At 43.0% G+C, this 16,505-nt stretch overlaps 1 protein-coding gene and 1 pseudogene across 1 annotated transcript; one reads left to right on the plus strand and one right to left on the minus strand.

Moving 5' to 3' along the window:
* Positions 1-2,067: 2,067 nt before the first annotated feature.
* Positions 2,068-13,440, minus strand: LOC120230976 (annotated as a pseudogene).
* Positions 13,338-13,908, plus strand: LOC120230571 (histone H3.3A-like). Its single transcript, XM_039230190.1, has one exon. It carries the CDS (start codon positions 13,439-13,441, stop codon positions 13,847-13,849), a length of 411 nt encoding a protein of 136 aa, XP_039086121.1. The 5' UTR covers positions 13,338-13,438; the 3' UTR covers positions 13,850-13,908.
* Positions 13,909-16,505: the final 2,597 nt, after the last annotated feature.

Raw genomic sequence — 16,505 nt, forward strand, 5'->3', positions numbered from 1 at the left:
CACATTCACTCACCCACGCGGAAGGGGCCCGGCGCGAAGCACCTCGGGAAGGAAGAGGCGAGGCCGCAGCGCTCCCTGGTGGGCTGGAGGAGCGGAAGCGGCGAGTGCGGCCTCCCCGCCCCCACCGCCTCAGGGCTGGGGCCTATAGGAAGGTGAGGGCGGCCAGGGTCGCGCCACGAGGTTTTGACTAACACCTGGATAGAGTAGCCCTAAGTTGAGAAAACCCACAAAAGCCTGTTTTCTCAGAAAGCGATCGCCAGAGCGCCAGAGACCTCAAAATAAACCAGCCTCCCAGCTGCAAATGGCACCCCACCCCTGTGTGGGAAGGAACCCTGAGAGGGGTCAAAGCCCCCGGGGAAACTTACTGGGGGTCCTGCCCAGAGAAAGACATGCCACCACCACTACCACCAGGGACCTGGTTATCCTCCTCTATTGGACTGCAAAAAGAGTGCCCAAAGACGAAAACATCTACAAGAAAATCTGGTCCCCTGCAAAGGGTATTTGGCATTGCAGGGAAGAGGATCTTCAGCACTTTTTTAGGGAAGTCATTGGCCCGCCAGGATACTTTGTTAAACAGTGGCTCTATTTTCAAGAAAAACAGACCTCGGGCATCTACACAAAATTTTCTATGTATGTTCAACAAGTCCAGAGAATCTATAAAACTATGGACTTCAAGAGAATGTCCTTAATCTGGGGAAGGAGGGAGATTGACTCTAACTGAATACCTGTTGTAGGTTAGATGTTGTGGATAGATTCTTTCAAACATTTAAAAAGGTAGCAGCATCTTCAGAATAATTGTTGGTCTGTTTTACAACTGGAGAAACAGAGAGGTTAAGTAATGTGCCCAAGGTCACAAAGCTATTAAATAGTCACGTGTATCTGACACTAAGAGAAACATAATAGTGTACCTCCACCCCCTAAAGAAATCCTGTATTCAGGAATAATAATCCAGAAGAGATCCAAAATATGGACAAAGGCATTTTTAATCAGCAGCAAACCTAATTCATGCAGGGTTATTTGATCCTAGAACACCATCTCCTAATAGCTTTTGTTATTGCGAATAGTAGTGAACAGATAAATAATGCACTATTAAGTGTCAACCCGATACCGTCCACTCTCTGGAAATAGGAGGCTTTGGTGAACTCAGTAGTAAAATAAATGATAACAGAGCACCATGGATTTTGCATTATAATTTTGCTCAAAGTGCTCAAAGCATTTAAGCATTTTTTCTGTGCATAATCACATTTATGGTTGGAATGAATAATGCCGGGCATCAATATGTGATGGACTTATGGCAGAGGCCTTAAAATATCAAGTCTCAGAGCATAGATCCCATCAAGGAAATAAAAGAAACCTAGTAATCCTTTTTTTTTTTTTTATCTTTTTTGCTTAAAGCTACTCAGCCAGTTAACCTCATAGCCCAGATTTTTGTATAAATTGTAAGCAGTTGCCTATACTTACCCTTGAAAGCAGCATGATTTGATGAAAAGAGGATCGACCAAGAGTCATATCCTGGGAAGGGGAGGGACTAAATGCTGGCCTCACAACCAGATTTGCTATATTAGGTAAATTACTAGAACTTTCAGAAATTTCCTCATTTGATAAAGGGGATCATAATATCTACCTAACAGGTTTGTTGTGAAGATAAAAGTTTAAAACACATACAATACACATAAGCAAGTCTGATACATTGCAGGTTCCTTTCCTATAATCCCATTAAGGGATAATAGTGAAAATTCCCTCCTTCCAATGACTTGTGGTGCCTGAAATTTTTCTTACAGTAGTCATCCTTTATCTGAGGTTTCACTTTCCACTTTCACTGAGTTACCCATGGTCACATGTGGTCCAGACCAGAGGATTCTTTTGACATGTAGTCAAAAGATCAATGAAAACTTAATGCTAGATCACAATGCCTACATCCTTTACCTCACATCATCTCATCACGCAGGCATTTTATCAACTCACATCATCACTAGAAAGATGAATATATCATAATAAGATATTGGCAGGGGAGGGAGGTGCTGCTTATTTATGACAAATATCCCACATCCCTCTGATCCTCTCCAGTTAGAAGTTCTTTGAAATGATGCTGTGGATCTTGGCCAGTCAGAGGATGGAGTCATCTGACTCACCTATCCTACAAATGGCCCCACAGACAGCAAAGATTTCAAACTGACTTTTGGGGGGGGGGGTGCCTGGGTGGCTCAGTTAAGCATCCAACTTGACCTCAGCGCAGGTCATGATCTCACAGTCCGAGGGATCGAGCCCCACATCGGGCTCTGCACTGACAGTGCGGAACCTTCTTGGGAATTTTCTCTCCCCCTCTCTCTCTACCCCTCCATTGCTTTCTCTCTCTCTCTCTCTTTTTCTCTCTCTCTCAAAATAAATAAATACACTTAAAAATAATGGGCCATTGAGCCTACTTGTCACCTTGTCAACCTTGGCTATGTTCATCTGGATGGACCTGTGGTGCTTGACACTGATAATGTGGTTGCTGGGGGAGCATTTCTAATTCACGTGCAGGTCCATGAACTTGCCAACATTGTAATGTGTGTCAAGGGTGCAACTGCTGCCACTGCCACAAGCACGAATGCAGAAGGCTACAGTAAGATATTTTTTGGTTTTTCTTTGGTTTTTAAATGTTTATTTACTCATTTTGAGGGGGGGAGGGGCAGAGAGAGAGGAAGAGAGCATTCCAAGCAGGGTTTGCACTCTCAGCGCAGAGCCTGCTACAGGGCTTGATCTCATGAACCATGAGATCATATCCTGAGGCAAAATCAAGAGTCAGACACTTAACCGACTGAGCCACCCAGGCACCCCAAGCTACAATAAGATATTTTTTTAATGTTTTATCTATTTCTGAGAGAGAGAGAGACAGCATGAGCAGGGGACGGTCAGAGAGAGAGGGAGACACAGAATCTGAAGCAGGCTCCAGGCTCTGAGCTGGCAGTCAGCACAGAGCCCGACACGGGGCTCAAACCCACAAACTGTGAGATCATGACCTGAGCCGAAGTCTGACGCTTAACTGACTGAGCCACCCAGGCGCCCCAAAAATAAACATTTACATAAACTCACAACCCTGAGATCAAGAGTCAGATGCTTAACTGACTGAGCCACCCAGGCGCCCCTACCATATTTTTGAGAGACCACATCCACATAACTTTTATTACAGTATATTGTTACAATTGTTTTATTATTGTTGTTAATCTCTTGTGCCTAATTTACGAACTTTATCATAGGTATGTATGTATAGAAAAAAAAACAGTATATATAGGGTTTAGGGTTCAGTTCTATCTGCAGTTTCAGACACCCATTGGGAGGTCTTGAAACATATCCCCCATGGATAAAAGGGGACTTCCTTTTTTTTTTTTTAATGTTTTTATTTATTATTGAGAGACAGAGAGAGACAGAACATGAGCATAGGAGGGGCAGAGAGAAGGCAAGAATCTGAAGCAGTCTCCAAGCTATGAGCTGTCAGCACAGAGCCCAACATGGGGCTCAAACCCACAAGCTGTGAGATTATGACCTGAGCTGAAGTTGGATGCTTAACCGACTGAGCCACCCAGGCACCCGTAAAAGGGGACTTCTGTAGATCTTTTGGGGTTATTTTCTATTCTCCAGAATCCCCCAGTTAAAATGCAAATATCCTTGAAAGAAGGGTAAACTCTAAACCTGGATTAGTTCACCAAATTGGCTGTAACTGGCCCCTGAACAGAAGAGTGGTGATTTAATCACTGGGAAAGTAAGAGGAAGCCTGGAATGTGGAGTGTCATCTTCCAGGGACAGACCCCTCATGGTTTGAGAAAAGAATACTATACTGGAAATGGATTTGGGTTCTAATTCCAGCTCTCCCACTGGGTGGAGGAGCAGGGGGAGGGAGAGATAGAGAATCTTAAACAGGCTCCATGCCCTGCACGGAGCCCAACGCAGGGCTCGATCTAATGAACCATGAGCCAAAATCAAGAGTTGGACACTTAACTGACTGAGCCACCCAGGCGCCCCTCAATCCCTTTTTTAACATTTATTGAGGGCCAGGCAATGTGCTGGAGAAAGTCTTAACAGTTCACTTAACTCTGAAGCTTATAGACTAGTCAGGGAAAATGACAGGAAGCAAATAGTTATTCAATTACAGTTGTGCAAAGCGCAATGAGAAGACACAGATGGATCTAGCCTAGCTGAAGGCTAAGGAAGTTTTCCCTGAGGTCATAAGCTTCAGCTAAAACCTGAAGGGTGACCAGAAATTGACCACACAAGGAGGGAAGGGAAGTTGGGAACAATATGTGCAAAGGCCCTGTATGGGGAAGGAGCTTAGCACTGGTGAGGAACTGAAAGAAGGCCGGTGTGACTGGCGCATAATGAGAGCGAGGGTGGCACCAGATGAGACTGGAGAAAGGAGAAAAACAGGGACTTTAGTCATTAGCTGCAAATAATGATCCACATGAGTTTTATGTTTTAAGAAGTTCCTTCTGGTTGCGGTGTGGGAAATAAATCTAGGGAGAAGAGAATAAATTAGGAGTAAGAAAAAGATTGTTGTAGTAAGTCCGGGCAAGAGATAATGGCCTAACATAGTGGCCATGAAGACAGAAATGGACCAAATGGACATTTTAGGAGGTAAAAATGAGAGGTCTTGGTGATGGATTAGGTTGGGGGAAGGGCACTAAAGGTGAAGGAGTTATCAAGGATGATACGTGATTTGATTTGAGTAGTTGGGTGCATGAGGTGGCTTTTTTTTTTTTTTTTAGTTTATTTTGACAGAGTGTGCATGTGGGCAGGGGAGGGGCAGAGAGAAGGAATCCCAAGCAGGCTCCATGCTATCAGTGCAGAGCCTGACTTGGGGCTTGATCTCACAAACTGTGAGATCATGACCCAGGCCAAAATCAAGAGTCAGATAGTTAACTGACTCAGCCACCGAGGCACCCAGAGGTAGCATTTTTTAATGTGGGGAGATTTGTGGGAGTGGAGAAAGATCACAAGTTTATCTTTGAACATGCCGGGTTTCAGGAGAACATAAAACATCAGAGATATTCTGTAAACAAAGGGCAGAGCACATAGAAAAACATAGCTGGGAATACAAATCTTGGAATCTTTGGTATCGAGATGTGAGTGGAAGTCAAAGGAATCCATGCAGTTTCCTCAGAAGAGAGGGAGAAGAGCAAATGGCCCAGCACCCTGCCCGAGAAACAGAAGGAGAGACAAGGAATGTAAATCATTCCCTCACTTGGAATCTACTTCCAAGTCTATAAAATAAGGAAGTTGGACCAAAATAAATTCTAAGATCCCTTTTGGGTTCACCACTTTCAACGTCTAGAAGGTAGAAACCTACGCATTCCTTCTGCATATTTGAAGTGAGGAGTGGGGATAAGAGAAAAATGAAGTGGGGAAAAAGGACATATTGTACATACTCTTCAGAATTTTGCCACAGGCTGAGGCTGGGTCCTAGAGCTCTTGTTCTCAAAACTTTTGAGCCTTCAGGAGCAATAGACCTCACTGCCCAAGTCACCCCCTTAGTAAGGCAGGAAGAGAGAAATGTTTACATCCTTCATGCAATTGACAGTGTAAAAACCTATTTGTGAAGATTTCTGCTGGTTTTCTATAGTCTACTCAATGTATAAAGCTTACAGCTTTCTAGCCCTGTGTATTTCTCACTATACTTATCTCCCAGCCACACTGAACTTTTTCTCAAATACACATTTTTTTTTTCCTGGAACCCACAATTCTACACATGCAGTTCTTTCAGCCTCAAATACTCTTGTCATCTCCCCTGCCCAGCTCCTGTCTTTCACGACCCTCATCAAATGATGCCTTATTTCTTCCCCCAAGGAGAAAGGTGCTCCATTTTTTGTTCACCTATACTATTTTTTTGATGTTTTATTTATTTCTGAGAGAGAGAAAGAGAGACAGTGTGAGCAGGGGAGGGTCAGAGAGAGAGGGAGACACAGAATCTGAAGTAGGCTCCAGGCTCTGAGCTAGCTGTCAGCACAGAGTCTGACGCGGGGCTCGAACCCATAAACTATGAGATCATGACCTGAGCTGAAGTTGGACGCTTAACTGACTGAGTCACTCCCAGGTGAGTCAGGTGCCCGTGTTCACCCATACTATTAGTCATATTTCCTTACTGTAACATTTTAGTGTATTAAAACTATCTGTTTACATCAATATTTTTCTTTTGGAAGTCTTGGATTCAGTTGAGAATTGAATGGGAATAATGAATTTTCTCCTTAGGAAAAGGTACATGCACCAAAATCTTTGCCAACAATCTCATTAAGTAGGCCTGTCCCCAAGCCCATCTATCCCATTTTGACCCCAGGTTAAGAGAACCAACCCCTAGCTTACATATTCTTTCTGTAATAAATCTATGACTCTTTATAGGACAAGGAATATTTTTATTACTGATCTTTATATTCCAAAGCAAATATTTGTTGAATTAATTTATTATTTATTTTCAGAATTTTCCCTAGTAATGTCAATCCGCATTTTATTAATGAAATCTGGGGGCGCCTGGGTGGCTCAGTCGGTTGAGCATCCGACTTCAGTTCAGGTCACCATCTCACGGTTGGTGGGTTCGATCCCCGCGTAGGCCTTGGGCTGAGAGCTAGCTCAGCACCTGGAGCCTGTCTTCGGATTCTGTGTCTCCCTCCTCTCTAACCCTCCCCTGCTCATGCTCTCTCTCTCTCTCAAAAATAAATTAAAACATTAAAAACAAAAAAAAAGAAATCTGGTGGGACCAACATATGTTAAAAAGTTAAATGTGCAGGGGTGCCTGGTTGGTTCACTCAGAAGAGTATATGACTCTTGATCTCTGGGTCCTGAGTTTGAGCCCCACATTGAGTGTAGAGATTCATAAAAATAAATAAATAAATAAATAAATAAATAAATGTAAAAAAAGAAGTTAAATGTGCAGACTTAACTAGCTCAACTGAATGTTAAAAGAAAGGCACTTTGGGGGTGCCTGGGTGGCTTAGTCGGTTGAGCATCCGACTTTCGCTTAGGTCATGATCTTGCGGTTCGTGGGTTCGAGCCCCGTGTCGGGCTCTGTGCTGACTGCCAGCTCAGAGCCTGGAGCCTGTTTCAGTCTGTGACTCCCTCTCTCTCTGACCCTCCCCTGCTNCCAACTGTGGCTCAGGTCATGATTTCGTTAGGCTCTGTGCTGACAACTTGGAGCCTGGAGCCTGCTTCAGATTCTGTGTCTCCCTCTCTCTCTGACCCTCCCCTGCTCATGCTGTCTCTCTCTCTCTCTCTCCTAGAAATAAATTAAAAAAAAAACAAAAAAAAAACAAGAAAGGCACTTTGGGGGCATCTGGGTGGCTCAGTCAGTTGAGCGGTTGAGCGTCCGACTTTGGCTCAGGTCATGATCTCACAGTTCGTGGGTTTGAGCCCTGTGTCAGGCTCTGTGCTGATAGCTAGCTCAGAGCCTAGAGCCTGTCTTCGGATTCTGTGCCCCCCTCTTCTGTGCCTCCCCTCCTCACGATGTCTCTCTCTCTCTCTCTCAGAAATAAGTAAAACATTTAAAAAAACTTTAAAAAGAAAGGCACTTTGGAAATCCCAAGATTGACTTTGTAATATCCAGATGTGTGTTATGACTGGCTGAATGGAAGCATGAAAAACAAGTGTGAGAACATAGCTAAAAGACCTGCAACTGGACCAGATGGCCTTCGGACACTAGGAATTCACAGCTGTGTATATCCAGAGGAAGCTGTTAGAGACATCAAGGGCAGAAAAGAACAAGCACCAAGAAAGGCTTAGCGGTAAAGGCACCTTAAAAATTCAACTCAGAGTCTAGAGGAAATTTTCACCAGTTCTCCAGGAAGTAAGGAAAGTAATGACCACATAATGAGTTTTTCATAAAGCTACTGTATTCAATGCAGAGGACTGTTCCTTATTCTGAGATTATTTCTCTGTCTTTTTTATGTAAAATGCCCTTTCTTTTCAAATGATGCCAGTAAGAGTTGGTGATTTTTCTTTTCTTTTTTTAATTGTAAATTGAAATATGCTGAGTCAGTATACCTTTTAAAATGTGGAGACAAGGGGAGTCAATGGGTTAAGCATCTGACTTCAGCTTAGGTCATGATCTCATGGTTCATGAGTCTGAGCCCAGCATGGGGCTCTGTGCTGTCAGTGCAGAACCTGCTTTGGATCCTCCGCCTCCCTCTCTCTCTGCTCCTCACCACCTCAAAATATATGTATATATATATTTTTTTAATTAAAAAAAGTGTGTATTAAAAAGTAAAATAAGGGGCACCTGGGTGGCTCATTCAGTTAAGCATCAGATTTCAGCTCAGGTCATGATCTCACAGTTTGTGAGTTCAAGCCCACATTGGGCTCTGGGCTGACAGCTTGGAAACTGGAGCCTGCTTTGGATTCTGTGTCTCCCTCTCTCTGCCCCTCCCCTGCTTGCACTCTGTGTGTGTGTGTCTCTCTCAAAAATAAATAAACATAGGGGCGCCTGGGTGGCTTAGTCGGTTGGGCCACCGACTTTCGCTTAGGTCATGATCTCGCAGTCCGTGGGTTCGAGCCCCGCATCAGGCTCTGTGCTGACTGCCAGCTCAGAGCCTGGAGCCTATTTCAGAGTCTGTGTCTCCCTCTCTCTCTGACCCTCCCCTGCTCACGCTGTCTCTCTTTCACGCTGTCTCTCTCTCTCCTAGAAATAAATTAAAAAAAAAACAAAAAAAAAACAAGAAAGGCACTTTGGGGGCATCTGGGTGGCTCAGTCAGTTGAGCGGTTGAGCGTCCGACTTTGGCTCAGGTCATGATCTCACAGTTCGTGGGTTTGAGCCCTGTGTCAGGCTCTGTGCTGACAGCTCAGGGTCTGAAGCCTGCTTCAGTCTGTGTCTCCCTCTCTCTGCCCCTCCCCTGCTTGCACTCTGTGTGTGTGTGTCTCTCTCAAAAATAAATAAACATAGGGGCGCCTGGGTGGCTTAGTCGGTTGGGCCACCGACTTTCGCTTAGGTCATGATCTCGCAGTCCGTGGGTTCGAGCCCCGCATCAGGCTCTGTGCTGACTGCCAGCTCAGAGCCTGGAGCCTGTTTCAGAGTCTGTGTCTCCCTCTCTCTCTGACCCTCCCCTGCTCACGCTGTCTCTCTCTCCTAGAAATAAATTTTAAAAAAAAATATTAAAAATAAATAAAAATAAAAAAATTTAAATAAAAATTTAAAAATGTGGACACAGAAAGGATGTATGTGTATATATATATATATATTTTTTAAAGTTTATTTATTTTATTAAATCCACAAAATAAAGATTTTTTTAAAGGGGCTCCTGGGTGGCTCTGTTGGTTAAGCATCTGACTCTTTTTTTTTTGCATTTCCCATTGACTTTTTAGGGAAGCTTTGTTTTGTTTTGTTTTTTACATTTATTTATTTTTGAGAGACAGAGTGAGACAGAGTGTGAGCAGGGGGAGGGGCAGAGAGAGAAGGAGACACAGAATCCGAAGCAGGCTCCAGGCTCGGAGAAAGCAGTAAGCACAGAGCCAGAAGCGGGGCTCGAACCCAAAAACAGCAAGATCATGACCTAAGCGAAAGTCGGACGCTTAACCGACTAAGCCACCCAGGTGCCCCTGTCCTCTCTCTTTAAGTGTATTTATTTTGAGAGAGAGAGAGACAGAGAAAGAGACAGAGAGACTATCCCAAGCAGGCTCCACTCTTAGCAAAGAGCCGATGCAGAGCTTGATCTGACAACTGTGAGATCACAACCTGAGCAGAAATCAAGAATTAGTCGCTTAACCAACTGAGCCACGTAGGCGCCCTTTTCCCCCTTTTTCCCCCTTTTATTGATATATAGGACCTAAAAGTCCAACTAGCAGTGTGCTAGGGAACAGCTACAGTCTCAGATAATCAGAGAGAAAAATGGAGGGCAAATAAGATTCTGGAGATAATGCCAAGGGGAAATGAAGCCAGGGAACCCTTGGAAGGGCTGGTTCAATTTTAAGTTTGTGCCAAGGAAGAATAATTAAACCAATGACTGTGTCTGAACTATTTGTGACAATGTTTTACAGATAAATCCTTCCTTGGTCCTTGGGTGGCAACTACAGAGAATTTAAATAAGGCAAGAATATGACTTGTGTCCAGTTTGCTCAGAAAGGCTAACCAGAGTGTCTCAGTCAACAGCAGTGTGAACCTAGCATTTCTGTAGCATAACAGTTCCATTTTGTTCCTGTACCAAGGGAATATTTGCTTTTTGCTCAGTTAGCAAAGGCTTTATGGTGCTCTTGATGTTCTGCGGAGTAGGGATCCTGTGTAACAACTGGGACATGGGGGTGGGCTCCACAGAGTAGGCCCGTAACAAAGAAATAAAGGAGTTCTAAGCATCATCTCAAACAGGGCCATTAACAAAGTGATAAGTCAGAGGCACCTGATTGGCTCAGTCAATAGAATGTATAACTTGATCTTTAGGTCATGTGTTTGAGCCCCATATCGGGCATAGAGATTACATAGATAGGTAGGTAGGTAGGTAGGTAGGTAGGTAGGTAGGTAGATGATAGATAGATAGATAGATAGATAGATAGATAGATAGATAGATAAAAAGAAATATAGATGTGATAAATCAGTACTTCCTGTGACTGACAGAAGATCTGGGTTCTACAATCCTTCATTCAGTAAGTGAACTTTCCTTCCTCCAGTACTTCCTCCTCAGAACTCTGGAGAAATGGCACAGGGGACTTGCTGCCCAGCACAGATCACAAAATCTTAACAGCTACCACTGCCCCAGATCTCTGGCAATCCTAGCCAAGTTGCAGCCTGATCAAGGCTCAGTCCTACAACTGAACATTTTAACTTCAGTGGTAACTAAGCATGTTTCCAAATAAAACACCATTATTATAAAATGATTCACTGAAGGGCTCCTTTTTAGGTATTAAGTTCTCTAGTACATTTACAGACTCTTTAATAAATTTCATGAGTTACAATGTTTCCGATGTATCTATTGTTTAGAGTAGAATGTAAATATGTTTCTTCAGTGTAAAATGAAGCAAATGTTATCCACCACATAGGGTTGTTGTGAGGACCAAATGGGTTAACATATGTAAAGTGCTTAGAACAATGCTTGGTACATAGTTCCCCTTCGATGAGTATTGGCTATTTAGTATTCATGCATCAAATATCTATTCAGCTTCTACTACATGCCAGGCACTGTTCCAGGGACTGTACAAATAGCAGTGACTAAGAGACAAGAAAGATCCCCTGCTCTCACAGAGCTTCCATTCTAGTTTGGGGAGGAAAACAAAACAAAACAAAACATATGTCAGGTAAGTAAAATGGAGGAAAATAAAATAGGGTAAAAAAAAAAACTAGAAAGCATAGTGCAGGGGAAGTTGCCATTTTTTAATAGGGTGGGTGGTCAAGGAAGTCTTCTCTGATAAGGTAACGTGACCAGAGACTTGAAGGAAGTGAGGAAATAAGCTTTGCAGTTATCTGGGGGAAGAGTGTCCTAAGAGATTATTGAATCAAAAAAAAAAAAAAAAAAAAGGCTACCAAATGAGAAAGTCTAGGTCCGTGACAGGGAGTGACAGGGTCACAGGGTGAAGAAACCATGCCCCACCAGAGACAGGCATCAGTTCCAGTCAAGTGTTGCTGTGAGGAAATGTGGATCCAGTGTCATCAGCTCTTTTGGGTTTTTTTTGTTTTTGTTTTTAAAGAAAAGCTGTATCTTGAATTTTACATGTGAACTGTCCTAATGTTTGAAAGTCTGTGTAGGCATAAATGCATGTATATGTTCACCAAAAGTCATGTACGAGAATGTTCAGAGACGTTATGTATAACGCCCCCAAACTGGAAACCACCCAAGCACCCATCATTAGAATGAATCAGCTATGGCACAGTTATGGTTTCTACATAGCAATGGGAAGGAACCAATTACAATTTTACACAACATCAAGGGTGACTCTCACAACATCACGCTGAGTGAGAAAACGCTAGTCACAAAACAGTTCAAAAACAGGTAAAACTGAGCTGTGGTGTTTGAGAGCTAGATGGTGGTTATCTTGGCTGGGTGAGATGCTGGTAACCTTTTTTTTTTTTTCTTTTCTTGATTTGGTAGCTCGTTTCATGGGTGTGTTTACTTTAACCTTATCAAATTGTACAGTCATTTGTGCACTTTCGTATATGCATTTATATTTCATGAAAAGTTAAAACAAAAATGTGGGCCAAAGTCTCAGGCTGAATCAGGGCTTTGGGCTTCTAGTTTGCCCTATAATACATAGATTTTTTAAAAAAGAAAACAGTAGAGAAATTTTTAAAAAACAAACTTATACTTCAAAATGCAAGTAACCCACTCTATATGCTTTCTTTAGAAGCTCCTACAAAGCCCGTTAAGGAATTGGTCTTTCCTTCTGGGTATTACCTAGCTTCACATTTACCATTAGATGTGATTTAATACTATTGTTCATTTTTGTTCTCAAAACTAGAAAAATAAATTCCTATATACCATATTATAAGCCATAACTATCAATAAAGAGTACAGAATTGGAAACCATAGGTGCAGGAGAACCCAGAGGCAATTTCAAAGTAGGTTGTAGTCTACTTTTAGGCTTAGAGGCTCATAAAACAGAACAGAAATTTCAAGTAGTTGTGAAGAGGCAGTAGGAATCATACTGGGTTGAAATAATCTATCCAGGAAACAGGCGTGTCTTAGCCTGGATCATGGGCCATAGATACATAATCAATCAGATATAAAAGATAGGTTTTAGGGGCACCTGGCTGGCTCAGTCGGTGTAGCATGTGACTTTGTTGTTGAGGTTGTGGGTTCAAGACTCATGTTGGGTATAGAGATTACTAAAAAATAAAATCTTTAAAAAAATAGGTTTTAGAATCTATGTGTTCTGGAGAACTTACCTATAGTCACTGCATAAGCACATCCCAACAGTGCTTCAATTCAGGTGACTGATGGAGTTAGGGAAGCTGTTTTAGGTAGGGAAGACTACAGACTATGACAGATGTATGTATGCTGAGGTGTGGCTCTGGGCGGGGGGCGGTGCCTCGACAAATATGATGGTCTCAAGTTGAGTTACTGACATGGTAGAAAGTAGAATTACTGACATGACAGAATTTAGGAACCAAATCACTTTGGCTCCCAAAAGCAAGGGCTAGGGAAGTAGTAGTATGGAAAAGGAAGTTAGAGGAAAATAGAACCCTCTAGAGGAAGTCAAATGGTATACATCAGGACTAAGAAAGTTGTTCCCATATTGAGAAGGAATCCTGGAAAGTTCTCAATTAGAGCTGCTTAAGAGAAATTCCAGGGGCAAAGAGTCCAAATCTAACAACTGATCCCCGTCTAGTGTAACAACCTTGGTTGTTATTGTAATACATTACAGACTATGTAAGAATTTCCCCAAGAGGTGGTTCGCAGCCGCCGCCGCGCCGCCGTCGCTCGCTAACGCCAGCGCCGCCTCTCGCTCGCCGAGCTCCAGCCGAAGGAGAAGGGGGGTAAGTAAGGAGGTCCCAGCACCATGGCTCGTACCAAGCAGACTGCCCGCAAATCCACCGGGGGTAAAGCACCGAGGAAGCAACTGGCCACAAAAGCCGCTCGCAAGAGTGCGCCCTCTACCGGAGGGGTGAAGAAGCCTCACCGCTACAGGCCTGGCACCGTGGCACTCCGTGAAATCAGACGTTATCAGAAGTCCACTGAACTTCTGATCCGCAAACTCCCTTTCCAGCGTCTGGTGCGAGAAATTGCTCAGGACTTCAAAACAGACCTGCGCTTCCAGAGCGCGGCCATCGGTGCTTTGCAGGAGGCCAGCAAGGCCTACCTGGTGGGCCTTTTTGAAGACACCAACCTGTGCGCTATCCATGCCAAACGTGTAACAATTATGCCAAAAGACATCCAGCTAGCGCGCCGCATACGTGGAGAGCGCGCCTAAGAAGCCACTCGGGTGGGAAACATTTCATTCTTTAAAAAAAAAAAAAAGAAAAAAATTTTCCTCTTCTTCCTGTTATTGGTAGTTCTGAACGTTAGATATTTTTTTTCCATGGGGTCAAAAGGTACCTAAGTATATGATTGCAAATGGAAAAATAGGGGACAGAAATCAGGTATTGGCAGTTTTTCCATTTTCATTTGTGTGTGGATTTTTAATATAAACGCGGGGACATAAAGCATTAATGCGAGTCAAAACGCTTCGGTGAACACGTTTCAGCAGTTCAACTTTATAACAATTATAAATAAACCTGTTAAATTTTTCTGGACAAAAAAAAAAAAAAAAAAAAAAGAATTTCCCCAAGAGGTATCCTAGGGGTGAGGGAATCTGTAATCAACTGTACTAGTCTGAAAATGCAGGCTAGCCTAGTATCTGACTTTCCTTGCAGAGGACTATTTCCTCAGGAGGGTTGCCCAAAGTGAATCACAACCTCATGCCTATTTTCAGAATTCAACCTTTTCTTCAACCTTTCCACCTTAATAGTGCTAAAACCTGGACCAGTTATTATTCAGTGAACTAGTAATTCTGTATTTCACACTTGATTATATTTATAATCAGATGTTACCGAAACTAGATTTCCCACCACACAGACTTACCTTAGTGCCTTTCATGAAATGGGTAAAAATACCACCACTTCAGTGGCAGACCACCCGAACTGAGTATCAATTTCCAAGACATTTGTATTAACATTAGTCTTCCTTCCCAAATGTGGACAGAAGCATGTAAGGAACTTCATGTGAAGTGACTTTGAATCTTGATTAGTCAAGTGTACTGTCCACTTTTTTACTTCAGAATAACTGGGAGTTTGTTTTGTTTTGGGGGTAGGAATAGGGAAGGAGCCTAGCAATTGAAAGGAGAAGAACAAGGCAGGGACATAACTAAGGTACGACCGTTTGTACAGTTGACTCCAGGGCTTTTGTGGAAACCACATGGCCCGAAGGTTTGGGGCATTTACCTTCTACCAGCTAACCTCCAGTCCGGCCCCGGATTCCTGATGGAAATTCAGAGAAGCTGACGTACAACTCGGCTTTTCCCAGTGGGCTACTCTCAGGAGAGCCCATGCTGTTGAGTCTGCCTAGCTCTGGAGGCAGAGGCAGCAAGAAACTTAAGGATTTTTTCCACTCTTGTATAAATAAGCCCAACTACTTGAAATAGAGTACAAACAAAACAAAACAGTGAGCCAAAAATGTTCTCCCCTAAATTAGTTTAGGTATACACCTTCTCCAGGAAGTACTCCCGTATTTGCTGACCCCCATCCCTAAGCTGGGTCAGGCCCCTGATCCTTTGTTCTCAGCTCCCAGCCAGGAGCTCTGTCGCCACACTTAGCCCAATATGATGTGTCGGATTCTCACTAGAAAAGGCTTAACTTTGCTGTGCTTCTTGGAGTCTGCCGAAACCTATGGATTAATTTGCAGAATAATGTTTTTCAGTGCATGAAAGAAAATACGTAGGATTACAAAAGAAACCAGTTATATTGAAATATAGTTCTTAACTCCAGACAACCTGTGAAGAAGTCCTTGAGTGCAGGAACTCAGTCTTCATCTCTGTACTGCCAGTGCCTAGCACAAAGCCTGGCACGTAGATGGTACTTATACATGTTTATTTCATGAAGGAACAGAGATATAGACGGCTGCTGCCAAGTCAGCCTGAGGAATGATTCATTGCAACTGCTTGTGCACATACCAATGGCTTGCATATTTCTCACGCTGTTTGAGATCATTTAGACCAGGGCTCTGAGGAAACCCCCCCACAGCAGGTGCCACAGCAGCTAGCAATGACAGGCTATTGGAAGACCAGGAAAACAACAAAGCTCGTGTATTTCCACCAGCCGGAATATTCAGATAGTGCAAGTAAACAGGCTCTGTCTTTAGGAGGAGGAGATCTCTTGACTTTGGAAGCATGGTGCTCACACTGTTTTTAAAACACTACCAACAACAGCTGACAGAAGAGAGGAACCTGAGCTAGTGGGTGGGTGTTCTCCAGGGCTCCCCCTCTGTCCTGAATCGGACCTTTCATCTCTGGGAAAGAGAAAAGTGTCCCTGAAAACCACGACAGGGATGACATGTGCCTTCCTAGGTTCAAGTAGCAGTTTGAGGCTTAGACTGAAATTTTGCTTTTGTTTATGTACCATCAGAAAACCTAAAGAAGCAATAATAAAAGCCACTTCCCTCGCTAAAGGGCCGAAGGTTTGTTCTAAGCTGATCGCTACATCTATTAAACATTTTGAAGAGAAAAGTAAAACCCCAGACAATTTTAAAGCTGAAAGCCACAAATATATGGGGTTAAGAAATCTCACCCTTAAGGCTTTTAAGATTGGCCCTCTGAAGTTAGAGGGCTTCTCTAGCTATTAAAGCCATCTGAAAGACGGCAGAACGCAGTCTTCACTTGCTTGACAACAGGGTTTCCAACATGTGTTGGAAGAAACATGGCTTCAGGGGGTGCTCTCTTTAAAAAAAAAAAAAAAAAAAAAAGGAAACTATAAGTCAAAGTTTTGTTTTTAATTAAAAAAAAAAAAAAACCCTCCCACTCCTAAGGTGTGTGCTTTCTTTTTTGACCTCTTTTTCCTTTTAAACTCTCTGCAGTTTCCCTATATTTTTCCTAG

This window comes from Hyaena hyaena, unplaced genomic scaffold (genome assembly GCF_003009895.1).
Source record: "Hyaena hyaena isolate Hyena2069 unplaced genomic scaffold, ASM300989v1 scaffold_3, whole genome shotgun sequence".
NCBI lineage: Eukaryota > Metazoa > Chordata > Mammalia > Carnivora > Hyaenidae > Hyaena > Hyaena hyaena.

Coding starts and splice junctions, on each gene's coding strand:
- LOC120230571 (XM_039230190.1), top strand. CDS start 13,439: ATGGCTCGTACCAAGCAGACTGCCCGCAAATCCACCGGGGGTAAAGCA.